Raw genomic sequence first — 15,377 nt, 5'->3', positions numbered from 1 at the left:
GATATAAGGACACATTAGTAATTTCCAGAGATTTGCACTTAAAGCTCTCTTAAGCATCAGAGAAAGGCACTGGCTTCAAGCCACGAGTTTTACTTATTCTGTTATCACCCAGAGAGCTTTCTGCTGACACACTCACTGCCTTTCCATCTTTTCCCACCCTGAACCAGCATTATTCCCATCTTACACCAGCTGTCAGTCATTTGCATTTACCCTCCCTTTGTGCAGGGCTAATGCACTCATTCAGTCCAGGAGACTACTCTATTATGCCAAAACATAACTTTAAAAAGCATGAAAACACTGAGAGAGATTTTCTTTTTTTCTAGTCATCCTGCCTCTACCCTACCCTCTGCGAAAGACAACACAATAAAAATAACATAGAATCACTTCCATGAACTAATTTTTGTCGTACACCTATGGAGAATTTGGGCCTTGCATACTTTCCCCAATAGCTGTGGTACTAGCAGAGACCCATGTAAGATTATGCGGGTTAATTGGAAGTAACCTAATTAATAGAATAAATCCTGTGTAGGAAAAGAAACAGAAGAAAAGCTGTTTTTAACTCTGGTTGCTGGGAAACCACTTTTGCTCTTGTTAGCTTGAGGGAGATATAGAGAACGTGCATAGAGAGAGATCTGCAATGCAGCAAAAAGAATTTGGGGCTTTAGAATACAGATGAAATTTTAAAGCTGATCTTTATGTTTAGATATTTATTCTACATTTTGTTTCACCTGCCATACTGTTTTTGCACTGATTAACTGACATTAAATATCTTCTTCTATTTGTGAGCTTTGGGCCCAGCTTGTGGGTTTCAAGGGGGCTCCATGTACACCCAGGGAGCCCCATGGAGAGGTAGCTGAAATCAACTACGTACAACATGCTGGGCCTGACCCACAATCCTGTCACAGCACATACAAGAAGCTTCCAGAATGCTTGAAGTGCCCTATGCCAGGGACCACCTCTCCTGCAGTTCTCACTGCAGAACTTCAGACCTGAGAAACTCCACTGTTCAAAGGAGAACAATTCAAGTGTTAGCAACAGTGCCCATCTTGTATTAGGTAGGTGCTCCCTCTCTCTTCCTAAAACACCATCCTGACAGATAGCAAAGTCTTAGGACAGAGATTAGGGTGTTCTTCCAAGGAGGCCTGGGTCTTGCATGTCCAGCTCTCTTGGCACACAACAGAAAATCCTCAAGTTTTACAAGTGGCTTCCTTCACAAGCCAACAAGTTTCAAAGGTGAGCTATTTGCCTGTACTGTCATTCAAAAGCAATGCTAAGGATGAGTTTGGGTGTCTGTTGTTTGTGGTATTCTAACAAGTTAATTCTCATGACTAAGTGGCATGCTCTGTTTCAGCGTATTCCACCTTTAAATGTGGCAAGCCTGGGAGCCATGATGTCTGAGCATGGAGCAGAAAACATAAAGTTATCCCAAAATGATGCCACTTGAAGTCATATTAAAGCTATTCATGATTGTGAAAAAATCTCATATGCCTCAAGTGGCTGATTACCAATCAGAAATAAACTGTTATTCAAGAGCTGCTGCACAGTGCTAGAGCAATGCTGTCAATATTAAGTTGCAATCACATGTTGCATGCAAGAGCATTAGAAAGTAGTGCTTTGTCTTGTTATTTTATGGCACTTAAATCAAGACTGGTGAGATTTTATTTCATGCTGTGATAAGCACAATCAAACTTTCTTTCGTGCTTAAGAAACAGGGATTCAAAGGTGTCCACAGGTCTCAGTGCTAGTTACCAAGGATTAGCATCATCTTATGTGAAATGAAGCAAAACAGTCTCTTGGCTCCTCCCTGAATCCTAATGAATTCTTTCTGAAACTACTGTGAAGTTGCTTTGGTAAAGGCTGTTCCTCCTCTGCCACACAGGCAGCAATTTCTTATCTGCTCTGCTACTTAGGTTGTTTACTGATGAAGAGGCTGTGGGGTATCTCCTCATCTTCCTGCTCTCATGCCCTTGAACTGTCACACACATATGATTTGGTGTCATCTCTTCAGGCAAGAGACCCTGATCAAAGTTCCTGGCTGATGTCCTCCTTCTCCATCCATTCCCATGTCCACCCTTTGGACTGCAACAGAGCTGCTATCGCAGGCACCAAGCACCTCCCTCAGACAAAACCGAAAACCTGACATTCACATTTATTCACTGTCATTATCAGCTACCATCAAACACATTTCTGTTCTTGTTCTCAGGCCAAAGGGCTAAGGAGTTGCTTTACAAAGACTTTGTGTTGCTTGGAAGTCTTTCCAGTGGGCTGCTACAGCCAGGAAGTAGGCAGCTTCTACACTTACCTTGCACAGTGACTGTAACTGAAATGAGTACATGATCTTGGACACTGTGATTGACTGACCACCAGAAGACTCTTGGCTCATTTCCTATTGAGCCTGAACTGGAGATGAAGTTCAAAATGTCTTCTGTAAAAAACCTTGTTCTGTGTCTCAGCAGTTGTTAGCTACTACAAAGCATTAAGCAATAGCAGGGGGGGCTGCAAAGGAGAGACATTTGCCACCTCTGCTCAGGTGACACAACTGAAGTCCAGTGACTTAACACCACATTTGTATTTCCCTTCTGTTTCACACCACAATGCAGTTCTTGCTGTATTTTATGAAACAAGTCACCAACCCACTTTTTTTGACTAGATCCCCACACAGAAGCTCTGTAAGCAGCATTAAGATCCTAGTAAGAGTTACAGCATTGCCTCTTTGGAAGGATGCTCATGATTATCATATTCATTTATTGTGCACCATCATCTCGGAAGAAGCAGGCAGGATGGCAGATTATGTACCAGAAAATTAAGACATTAGTGATACTAAATTATAAATTACAAATAGCAGCAGTTTTAAAAGGAGATGAAATTGTTAAATTTCAGTTTAAGAGAGAAAAATAATCACCCAAGGCAGTTTTAAATCCGTAGAATGCTACACAGCAACATGGATGCAAAGCTTCTGTACATTGTCAGTCATGTATAAAACCGCTAAACTTGCAACAAACGGCTCTGGGAGTACCCTTGACACTGTCCATATCATCTCTATTAAATGCTGCCATCCCTGCAGCAGACAGCAGAGAGTGCAACGTGATCCCATGCTCCAGCCTGGGACGCCAGGCTTGGACTGTAATAGATAGAAAGATCACAAGGAAACCTACCAGCATAGTGGTAATTTGCCAAAGGATGACACTTCAGTCTCACTGGCTTTCTCAACAGTAGCTTTTCAAGAGCAACCTAAATGAAAAAGCAGGGAAAAACAGAATTAGGAAAATCAATCAGCTGTGGCATAAAACTGCATTTAGAAGACTATTTGGTATGAAGATATGAATTAATTTTCTCTCTTTTCTCTTTTCTGTCATATAAAATCACATCAAATTATTCCAAGGCCCATTAACACTGTACCTCACAGAAGAGCACCTAATGTGCACCTGTCCTGCCTTAATGAACACAAATGTGACTATTACTTAGCAACTTCCAGCTCTTTCCCTCCCTTCTGCTTGCCACAAACAAATACATTTATAGTGTTTGACTTGATAGTGTTAATTAATACTGATATTTAATGGTTGGTTTGACAGCATTAATATTTATAGCATAAAATATTTCAGAATATCTGTGTAGGTCAATATCTGTCAAGAATGACTGCAAGTATAGCTAACAGTCCTTCAGATCAGGAAAACAAGAGGATTTAGGGATCTCTAAAATTTTTCGCCCTGAAAATGCAGACTCTCTGTAAAGCAAATTCCACATCCTGACATTCTCAGACCCCTCATACAGCTAACAGAGCCTAAGGAAACTGGGACACAAGCTAAAACATAATTTTAAACTGTATTAGCCAATCCAGTGAGACTCATTCCAGCCCCATGTTTTGTTGTATTTGCTTTTATATTGGCTTTCCAGGAACTGGTGCAAGGGGCCTTGCCTTTCCCTAACACTGGGCAAAATGAATGTTTTGCCTTAGTTAATAACATTCCCATCACCAAACTAATGCAAATATTTGAAATGCATTATTTATGTAAGAACTGTGTGCAATTACCTCACAGTTCTGAACAAATAAGTAGATGTGATTGCTGCTCAAAAAAAAAAAAAAAAAAAAAAAAAAAGGGTTTTTTTATAAGGGCTAGAGGAGGACTAAGCTCTCTGTGACCAAATATAAAGCCTGTGAAATATCAGGGCTGGAGCAAGCACTGGGAGACATTCAAAGCCCCAAGGCTATAAACTAAGTAATCTTATCTATATGAAATATACAGTAAGCCTTCAGAGAGGCACTGCTTTGAAATTTAAATTTATTAGAGAATAAAGGGAAAAGTCATTCCCCAAAAATGTTACAGGATGTTTAAAGCATCATTTCAAATCAATCAGAAATCTTTTTTATATAACCATATCTAAATCCATTTAATAAAGCATGCTAATTTATCTGCAGAAGAGGATCATATCTCCCCTTTCAGCTTTTTTATCTTACCATAATATCTCCTTTTGCTTCAAAGAGAGAGTGCAAAGCGTATTCTGAGTTAGTTCCTCCACCAGGTAACACACTGGAACAGCTCATATTTAAAAGGTCTTCCACTGTCAGAAACAAGTCAACATTTTACTGCTAATACAGTACTCTGTCAGTCAAACATCTGGAGCCAAAGGTCCTGTAATGCCCCTCAAGGACTACATAGTTCAGGGCAGCAGATTCTTCCACACTTTTTCTCCTCAGCATCTTGTCTCCTTGTTTTAGGATCACTGAGGAGAGGATGTAACAGAGCACATCCTTGGGATGGGACAGGCTACTCCAAAGCCAGGGATCTGCCTCTGAGGCAATGACTGGAACACACCAGTGATGCTGCTGTGCCAAGAAGGCTCCAGCCAGGGTGGCAAAACAGAATGAACCATGTTAGAAGCAGGGAAAAAAATCTGCTCAGGATGGTAGAACCCACCAAGCCTGCCACATTTCCTCTTAACTATGGTCACAGGACAGGCCCAGGATCCATCAGCTGCCTCTCAGCTGTGACCTCTGCCTTTACCAGGCAGTTCAGTACCCAGCTTCCCAGCAATGACCTTTCCCCCTTGGCTGCCAGAAACCAGATCATTCAGACTTCCCTTTAAATGCCACTATATAATGCTGTTCCTCTGAACCTGTACCATGTAGTTCTAGTCTCTTGCTCTGTATTCTCAGCAATTAATATTCTCTTGAACGTTTTGTTCAGTACAGACACGAGAAATCAATGCGTATTTCTTCAATGGGCACGGGCTGACGTATGAATTTCTAAAATGGCAAGTCATTATACCTCTTTGCTGGAAGACTTTGTTCTCCAGTTCTGGCCATGGTTTCCAAACCAAAGTAGCCTTGTGCACATCTTTCTCCATTAGCAATCTGTCCTGCAGCTCAGGAATGTCAGCCTGGAACCTGGACCCAATATTGATTCGCCTATAAAGAGGAATAAATAAATAAGTATTCAACTCACAAAGTGTAGAAAAAACAAAAGTCAGATTAGCGTTCACTTTATTTCCAACAGAACTTTTATTGCACTGAAGTGGCAGGAAATTGTGTCAGATTGCTTTATGCAATGCTTTACTCCCAGTGGGATAAGTATTTTGAATACTAGAGAGAAGTGATCTCTTGGGGAAAAACAAAAATTTCAATATGCAATTTAAGCCATACTGAGACAGCATACCTTAGGGACAGCCCAAGCTAGTTTATATGCATGACTAGCAGAGAGGCTAGACATCAGAAATGGCAAAATTCTGTTCCATGGAGAATGGTACTCTTCAGCAGAGAGCAAAAAGAGTTATTACTACTGAGGGACAACCCTGTTTGCACTTTGCCCTGGGGAACCTACCAGGTAACACCACCACTCCAAAGCTCCATTCTTTATATATATATATACATATACACATATACAAAAGCAAGAGTACTGGATTGGCATGTTTTCCTTACAGCACTCTTCCCAGCAATCACTAACTTTGAGGCATGACACCTAAATCTTCCACAGCCACTTTGCTCCAAATGTCCTTAGCCACCATCCACAGAAACATTAAACGCATCCAGCCCAACATGATTTCAGGCAACTGAATACTTCCTGCCTGGTTCAGAACACTTCAGGCCACGGGCTCCAGTTTGGAGCTAATCTATAAAAGTGGTTACAAAAAATATTGTTTTTCTTACGGTTCAACAGTCTGTTCTCCAGGCCCAGGCGTCACTGGAATGACACTTCCATCAATACTATCTGAAACAGAGATTGGAATTTGAGTATTGCTGTTTTGCTGCTGATGACCCTCCCAGGCTGCACTGCCACCTCCCTACTAACACCAACATTACTACAGTCTATGATGCAAAAATTACCCTTTATTGATATTTAGAAACAGTCTAAATTTTTATGGAAATAGAAATGTCTGATCTTCCAGAGGTTTCTACTCTCCTGATTCTGAATGATTACACACCTTTTCTTGTGAAGTACTGAACAACAAATACTTAACATTAACCCCATCTCTCAAACTAGGTCTTTTTCTTCCACTTCAGAAGGCCCAGATGTAATGAGAGGCAAGGTGGTCCTTTCTTGGGGCACACCACATGGAATGATCACAGCCTTACTGGCAGATTAGGCTCCTTTATTCCCTTTATGCCTTAACTTTGCAAAATCCAAGGCAAAACAGCCACTAAAATGGACTTTTCCTGTGAAGTAGCAGAACAGGCCATGCATGTGAGGGCACACAAAACCCATCAACGTGGTGCCATGAGAAGAGAGGACAGTGGTCTCTCCTTTGTACTAAAACCCATCAACGTGGTGACACGAGAAGAGAGGACAGTGGTCTCTCCTTTGTACTGCCACTCTGTAAATGCAATACTTACTAGAGCGACACAGGAGCACCCTTGGAGTGGGTGTCAGTGGAGTAAGTGGCAGCTGGGTGTGTGATGTGCTGTGGGAAGTGAGAACACTGCTGAAGAGACCAGAGCCTTGCCGGACGGGACTGAGCATGGGCGGCGGAGTGTAGGGGGGCAGCTCGTGCGTCCGGTCCAGCAGGTGATCGCCCAGAACACGGGGAGAGCGAAGCTGGCTCTGGTACAGAGTGGCACCCGAGTGGGACATGCTGAGGTTGAAGGAAGGAGGAGGTATGAAGAGAGGTTCGGGTCTGTGCCGATACTTCTTCTTGTCCTGCAATGGTTTGAAGTTTTCTTCCAATTTTACAGCACTTGGATGAGGTTTTTTGCTAGTTTCCTAAATGAAAACAGAGAATTTTATCGTTCAGGCATGCTTAATTGTGGTTTGCACACATTGCTGTACAGCTTTGGGCAATGGCCACAGAAAAGCTGTTACCACCAGGCAGTTATTCAGGTATCACTATAATTACCCTGGCCAGTACAGTATCTGGCACTACACAGAAAGAAACCTCAGGGGAGTGAGTAAAACCAGGTCAAATTACCCTTCACCTCCAGCAGCAAGCCCTCTGGGTCAGGGTAGGGCTGAGCCACAGAGGCAGACATGGAGAGGCTGCTGTCAGCTTTTCAAAGTGCAGGGAACTGCTCTCCCAGACCATGAGTCTCCCACACCCTTCTTCATGGCTACCCAGAAAGTCTGGGCACTTCTGTTTGCACCGAACACGCACACAGGCTGGTGGGAGATACTTCATGACCCAGTCACAATTTACTAGAAACTTTATATGAGAGGTTTTCTAATGCATTTATTTAGTGAGACCAGAAAGGACACATGAGCTCAGTGAAATTATTGCAGTACTCAGCAGCAGGAAAGGAAGAAAAATGTAATAAATTCAAATTCTTTGCCTCTTATCGCTACATTCCCATCAGCTTGATTACAGTCCAGCTGCAACAAATCTTGAACTTAACTCTCTCCTCTTTCCTTGGAGAAAAAAGGGTAGTAGATGACCACTTGGGAAATTCACACACTATTAACATGCCCAGACTTCTAAAATTTGAATGTTAAAAATAATTTAATAACAAATCCCTAGAGTATACAGAAGCAGAAGGCACAGAACATACGCAAACCTGGAATCTGGATTTCTTGGGGGAGTGGGGATAAGGCAGGAAAAAACAGGTCCTCAGGTTGTGCTTTAAGAACATACAGAAGCTGGTAGATGTACACAGTATTATTAAATTTACTGCTTTTAGGTACTTAGGCTGTAGGCCATCTTTAGAATAACTTTAGGAAGCAGAAGCAAATTTTGACAGCACTGCTCCAGAATGTCTGCATCATCTGGTAAATTCTACTACTACATAAAACAAATTACTACAATGTATGGTTAGACAACATACATCTTTACACCATGGGTGGTTCTTGAGAATCACATTCACTCAATAAAAATCATGTTAAACGAGCATTAGCACTGTCACCCTTTATCCCTTATGTTAATAAGTTCCAGCTTGAGGAAATGTTTTTGATTACAGAGGTCCTGTCCTCTTTGTTAGATCATGGCTGCATCCTCTCCAACAGCTGTTGACATTTTTTTCTCTGAAAAAAAAAAATTAGTTTTGGAATAGTTTTGCTTCTGCAGGGAAAAAAATGCAGCTTTGCAGAGGATTTTTTGATAATGGACATTTGGAACAGTGAAAGTTACCTGTAATGACAGATAAAGTCCATTAAGATGGTGAACATTTAGTGTTCATAAAGGAGAAAGGGAAAAAAACCCTGAACTCAAGGAAAAAAGAATACAAACAACCCAAAACCTAAAAAAGAGACCCAAAAGGCCAGATCCAAGTCTTTGCTTAAGGGCTCATTTTGTTCTGGTCTCCAAGGCTGAAAGAGCTGGTACTCCTTTCTCACAAGTGTAAAGCAAATCAATGCAACATCTTAGAAATCCTAAACACCTCCACCTCCCACACTGCTTCACCTGGAGCATACCTGTGCCAACACTGCTTTCAAAAAAGGTCACATTGAGCAGTAAAGGAGATAGGGGTGTCCACGGGCTCTCAGTGCAGAACCACCCCTGAAGAACTACCCTACTTTTCTGAAGTTCTAGTTCTAATTCCCATTACCCAAGACAGAATGCATACTTTTGGGCCCTGCTGCTGCACATTGATAGATGCACTCTGACAGATCCTGATGGATGTCACTTGACTGCTAGCCTCAGCTCACCATCCTTGTACCCTTGCTGAATGTTTAGTTCCTTCTTGCTGTTTCATTTTACTGATTCCATGAATTTTGTGAGAGCTTTTCTGGACAGCTTAAAGCACAGTATAAATAAATGCAACACAGCTTTGGTTCTTTGGTCTTAAAAAAAAGTCCCTATTCAATGGCACAATCTCTTTACAGAAGAGGAGGAAACTGTGGATCTTTTGATCTTTCAATGTTTCCAATGCTACTGCTTATATAAAAGATAGGGTCCAGAGAGGGAACTGCATGAGTTTGGTTTGCTTGGGCAATAACAAAGACCACAAGCATAATTTTGAGGGAATGAATGTGCATTTTGCCAGATACTGGCAGATTTAATCACAGTCACTTTATATACATTGCAGAAATACACAAGCCCAAGCCACCTACTCTGGTGTCTCTAGAGAAGATCTCCCACTCAGAGCTTGAGGATTCAGAAAAGACTGTCCCTATTCTTTAGAGGAACTAGAAATAGAAATGAAAATTTCTACTGCTGGGTTACTAAGTATTGTGAAATGACGGCTTTCACAGTGAAGTGGAAGTTCATATGTAAAGCCTCTGTCTTAAAGGAAGAGAGGAAAGATTTCATATATACATGTATATATTATATATATTTAAAATTAGTGGGTATGTCTGAATGAGGAGTGACTGTTGTAAGGAGTCACCCATGCTGATCCCTCATTTGTCCATCAGCCTCACATGGAGAAGGAAAATCAAAAATATCACAAGGATATTTCTCTGCATTGTACAGATAATACCATACAGTACTTATACTCCCCAGTAATCCCTTATCATGGCGTAGTCTGCCAAAGTGGATTTGAAGGAATGAGAAGAATCCATTTCTACACCGGAACACAAAATAAATATTGCTTGCTCCAGGACTCCTTCAGGAAAATAATAATGAGCATTCTCACATCTCATTCAAGCACTCATCAATTCCTTGTGCTGCCTGACCATTTCAGTTTTATAAGCAAAATGAAAGCATTAAGCAGAGCTATTTTTCCTGTATCAGAAATCCCAGTGATTAACCCTTAGAACTGATGCATGCAGGGAGAAAGGGTAAAATTACTTCACTGCAAAACTCTGAGTTTCATACTGCTTAGAGCACACACTCTAAGCACTGCACTCTCTTTGGCTGAAATGAGAAGCACATATATCTGACTTCAGAAAACAGAAAGAAATAAAACTGCCGATTTTAAGCAATAACGTAACAACGAAGCAGCCTGAAAAGGAAAAAAACAAAACCAGTAAAAAGAGAGTAAATCCCTTTGTTCTAGTGGGATGAAAAAAATATCACATTCCAATTTCAAATTATTTGTTTTCAACTGAGATCTTGATTCCTCAGCAAAGAAAAATTAGGATTTTCAAATGATTGAGGAAGAAATGCTCAGATGCTACGGGACTTGTTTTTATTTATTCGGAATCATAAAGATTCCAGAAAATATTCTAAAATACAGATGTTTTAAAAAGTAGCAGCACTACAAGCAAAGGGATTTAACAAGCACAGGACAGTTAGTGGCAAGAAACACAGCACTCACAGAGGATGAGCAGGGGTTGGCCACTTTTGGACTGCACGGTGGAGAGTAAGTCATCTTCACGAGAACGGGCATCTCGTCATCTGACACAGAGTTGGCAGGCTTGTCTGTGACTGTGGCAGTGCTGGCAGAGGGCTGCGTGCTGGGCTCAGGTGACAGAAGCTTTACAGGGACAGACACTGGCATGACGATGGGCGCGAGGCCATCCACCTCTTTAGGCAGCGGCTGCTGTGGTGGTTTCTCTCCTTCATCCTGCACAGACAATTAAAGGCTTTCAGCCCGAGTGAGGGAGCGCTGCTTCTGGATCGATGCACTACACAGCGTGTGCACCGTGGCTGAAAAGAAGTGGCCAGGGTTACAAAACACACAACAGTGTTCCTTCCTGGGACTCTTGCTTTGCCTTGAATGAAGTCAGCAGGCTACTTGTGACTCCTACATAGGATTCAGTCTTGGTGAAAAATAATCACCTGAAGCATCTTTACAAGGTAACTTGAAGGAGGGGAGACAAACACGCCTCCCTTTATCACTACAAACACAGAATTCTCCATCACCCAACTGAAAACAAAAACACCAACTGTGGAACTCTGGTAGCTCTTTGCCTTCCTATGGTATTTCCTGTTAGGACAGAATTTCTAAATTGTCAGGATAAAGACTGACTGACAGGGCAAGTTATTTTTATTCAGAACAACTCAAACACATTTTTGGTTTGGTATTTGTTGATACCTATACAACTAAAACACTTTGGAAGAAAGCTGTCAGAGATTCAACAATTCTGCTCCTCCAGTTAAAGCCTGGGAAAGCTTCCAATAAATATTCCTTAGTCATCCAAGTAGTTCAAATGAAAATAAGGAAGACTTGATGTTCCTGGTATTTCTAATATAATAAACAAACACGAGGAGGAAAAAAAATTAGACACTCCTGACATGACTTGGTAGGGTGCTCTGTAACGTGTGGAGAAACAGAGGACAAACACTGATCTGTCCTCCACCACTGCCTCTGTCCTCAAAACAGGACTTCCGGCCTACAAACTACCAGAATTATGTGCATTTCTACTTCCATGGAGTATGACATAACAAAACAGTGCTGAGAAGAACAAGTTTTGACAGCAAAGCAAAGCATGGCAAAGCAAGCAAACATCGACACAAAAGGACTGTGCCAAATACTGAAGTCAAATGGATTGCTACCTGTTTGAAGTTAGGAGATGCTCTTACTCCTCCGTGTGACCTCATGTGACCATTGAGAGCAGGCAAACTCTTAAATTCCTTCAAGCATATTGAACACATTAGCTTGTTCTTCGTATCGGCTCTCTCAGGAAGTGTTTCTCTGTTTTGGCCACTATTTTTATTTTCATTTTTTTAAAGCATGGAACAGAAGAAAAAACATTAGTTTGGCATGTTCCCTTTTTTGAAGAAAAAATATTTTTAATCAAGGAAGTTAATAAATTTTACAGCTAGATGGTAATGAAGTAACAAGTAAGCACATAGTGACTGCTGTGGAATATGTGGCCAGTAACCTAGATCAGCTGCTCCTAAGATGGGGAAAAGGGAAGTTTTGAGCAGGCCATGCTCATCAATACAGAAAATCTGAGACCTATGAGATCTACCATGACAGATCTGCATTTCCCCACTTGTGAAAACAATTAACAAGTACTTGGACGCAATGCCTCTAATTTGTGGTAGGCAACCACTCTGATGGACACCTTGGCCCTTCAGAGGTGAGACCTTAAGAAATAAACAAAAGATCTCTGCTGCCAAAGGTACAAATACAGACCAAACAGCATCCCTTTTCTTGCAAATGCCACACTGGAGCTCCCCTGCTTTTGGTTTTTCTTTGGTTCCCTTCCTATTTATTTATTTATTTATTTATTTATTTTAATATAAAGAAAGCATTAATTTGAGTCTATTGCTATGGGAGGATCCTGGGAATCATACAAACTTAAAATCACAAACCACAGAGCAAAAGGTGTTTCTAGAAGAGCAGCAATTATTACACACCCAGGCTGTATGTTTTTCCCCCTAAATACAGATCTCTTTTACATTACTCATATTTAATTAGAAAGACAAAAATAATCTTTTAAAAGTACCTTTGTTCTGGGGACAGTGGCTGCAGTCTGCCATCTGACAGTTGCACTGGCTATCAAAACAGGAGAATGAAAGAGGGGAAAAAGTTGAGAAAATAATTTTTCAGGAAATATCATGCAAATGAAAGTCCTCACAGCTTTAAGTCTGCATTTTGTATACAATTTTACTACTATTAAAAGCCTCTGAGTTGAGAGCTAGACATTAAATCTGCCCCTATGAGCACTGCTAGTTCCAAGTTTTCTTCACTCACTTGCTGTTTGAAGCCTTTGCTTTTACCCAGAAGCACTGCTTTTGGAAACAGAGTTGACTAACTGCTGCTGAACAACCGAGCCTGCAGTGTTGAAAAATTAGCAAGAAGGCTTTGTTGTTGGGTCCCTCCTTCCCAAAAACTGAGGCAGAACTTCCCAAAGCCTCTCACAAGGAAAGCAGCAGCCTTGCAGCAGCAGTTCTGTGCTGCTGCCAGCCTGGCCCAAAGCCAACCCAGAGCTGTAGACAAGTCTGGTAATGAAGTTTCCCAATAGTTCCCCATCCCAGAGATGCCCACAGCTCATATCCCAATCTTCTGCCTCTGCTGAAACCGCTTTGTTTCCGCACTTTGCTACTCTTCTGCAAACAAATTTGGCTGGGCATGGATCTAGAATACCACCTACCTGAGACCACGTGGTGCTGGGAGAGTCTTGCTGAGAGCTTTTGTTGTTCAGATGAACTCCCGAGGGCGGCAAGAGAGTTCGATGAGGGACAGCGTTACCTACGGAATTAATCTCCTGCCGTGCGGGATCCTCGGCGCTCTCTGGTGGAGTGAGGCCAATGTGGGAGTTCAGGGATGGCACTCTGCTCTCACTCAGGTATTGCTTCTGCTGATCTTGCTGCTGCTGCTGCAGTAGACTCTGGGGGTACAAGTGCCTGTACTGTTCGTGGGGATCTTGGAAGCAATACTGAGGCACTGCTCCCAACTGGATAAGCTGCACAGGATGACTGGGATCCTGAGAGTACTGGTGTGGTTCGTGCATAGTCTTTGGATCGGGTTCCCTGTGATACGGAGGAAGCGGCAGTTGCATCTGCTGCTGCTGCTGCTGCAACTGCTGCATGACAGGTTGTGTTTGGTAATACTGAGCGAGCTGCACTGGACACTGCCGCTGCTGCCGAGCTGGCTGCTGCTGCTGGATCTCCTGGATCGAGAGCCGCTGGTGTCCCTGCTGGGGCTGAGCGTAGTACTGAGGCTGCTGCAAGTGCTGCATTTGCTGTGGTAGGAGCTGCTGGGACTGCATCTGTGGAACGTGCGCCTGTCCCTGCTGGAACGCAGAATGCATCTGCATCTGTGATAAGTGCTGCTGGTAGTCGTAGTACAACTGTTGGTGCTGCATGACTTGCATTTGTTGCTTTTGCTGTGTGCTTGCAAAATTCTGGTGTGTTTGCTGTGGCACTGGTTGGTATCTTTGCACGGTGGAAGTTACGGGTTGTTGCTCAACCGGCGGCTTCTGGGAGAGCAGCTGCCTGAGCGCGCTGTCACCGGCATTTTCCACCATTGAAGACTCGGTGTGCAGAACCTGAGCCATGTTGTTGACTTGAATTCTCAGATTTTGGTTAGCAAATACTTGTGTGAAGGAGTCCAATTTGTGCAGGACCCCACTGGTAATTTTTTGTGATCGGTTTTCACTGGGTTGAGGGTAAGGATATTGGTATCCGTCATGGGACTCCCCCTGCCCGAGGGGGCTCCACATTGCGCTTTGATTATTGAAACTGTTCCTCGCTGGGACATGGTTTCCTGAGCCAGAATGTGTCCAACTAGTTTGTCTAGATGTGTCCATCGACCCAAGACTTTTTGAACCTACAGGCAAAGCTATACTGTCCCTTGAATCTTGGGGAAATGGAGGGGAGAGGGGGGACGCCTGGGGAGCATCCATAACAGATGTCCCATAGCTATGATTTAGAGATGGAAGGGAGTTCATTTGGTGTTGTTCGTAGTACAAGTTCTCATTGTTGTTGGCAGTATGATTAGTTTTATACAATTGCTGGTCCCCCATTTTTGGTCACTTCTGTTCCAAACTTACAGGCACACAAACCATTGAAATCTCTATGAACCCTGAGATAGCTGAGTGAGGGGAAGGGAGGGGAGGGGAGAAGAAGCTAGAATTACTTGTAATTCAGCATGCCCATGTGCATCACAAGGACTAAAATTTCATCCAGTCAGTCAGTAATTCCAATCTCAGACTTGATGTTGTTTCACATCTTCAATAAATGGACCAGAGCACAAATCCTACACAGATCAGTAAGTTCAGTGTGCCAAGCACCTGCAGAGTAAGAGAAAGACAAGGTAAGTGCTGGCTCTTTCCATAAACTGTTATTGTTATTGCCTCAAAGGAAACTGTAAAATCTTCTAGTTTGAAATATATAATCAGATGTAAAATTGTAGCAGCTGGGCCATTTCAGAGCAGTTAGATTACTTCATCTCATCCTATTATCCTGCCTCTCCTCTAGCACTCCGATAAAATCATTCTGCCAAACCAATAAAAGCTTATTCTTCAAAACTGTCTTTTCCCCTAAAGTATATAAACACTCAAGCAGTTTTAGTCGGCCATATACTGTGCTCTCATGACTAGTTTTAGTCAGACAGTTGACTATCAAGCCAAGTCATAGCTTACAAAAACACAGAATGGTTGGGGTTGGAAGGGACCTCT

General features: G+C 42.3%; 1 protein-coding gene across 6 annotated transcripts in view; it reads right to left on the bottom strand.

Moving 5' to 3' along the window:
• The window catches only part of TRERF1 (transcriptional regulating factor 1), a 101,387-nt gene that overhangs the window by 7,872 nt on the left and 78,138 nt on the right, over positions 1-15,377 (bottom strand). For 5 of the 6 annotated variants that reach the window (XM_083858608.1, XM_083858609.1, XM_083858611.1 and 2 more), the window contains exons 4-12: positions 13,350-14,990; positions 12,702-12,751; positions 11,803-11,953; positions 10,622-10,870; positions 6,830-7,196; positions 6,146-6,206; positions 5,268-5,407; positions 4,457-4,560; positions 3,156-3,231 (exon numbers count right to left, since the gene is read on the bottom strand). In XM_083858608.1, the coding sequence (XP_083714734.1) occupies positions 3,156-3,231; positions 4,457-4,560; positions 5,268-5,407; positions 6,146-6,206; positions 6,830-7,196; positions 10,622-10,870; positions 11,803-11,953; positions 12,702-12,751; positions 13,350-14,723 (2,572 nt within the window). In that variant the 5' untranslated portion in view covers positions 14,724-14,990. The remainder of the gene's footprint in view (positions 1-3,155; positions 3,232-4,456; positions 4,561-5,267; positions 5,408-6,145; positions 6,207-6,829; positions 7,197-10,621; positions 10,871-11,802; positions 11,954-12,701; positions 12,752-13,349; positions 14,991-15,377) is intronic. The other variant, XM_083858613.1, reaches the window with a different exon arrangement.

The sequence above is a fragment of the Zosterops lateralis genome (assembly GCF_965231275.1).
Source record: "Zosterops lateralis genome assembly, chromosome: 3".
NCBI classification, from domain to species: Eukaryota; Metazoa; Chordata; class Aves; order Passeriformes; family Zosteropidae; genus Zosterops; species Zosterops lateralis.
This window is presented reverse-complemented; position numbering and strand designations above follow the sequence as displayed.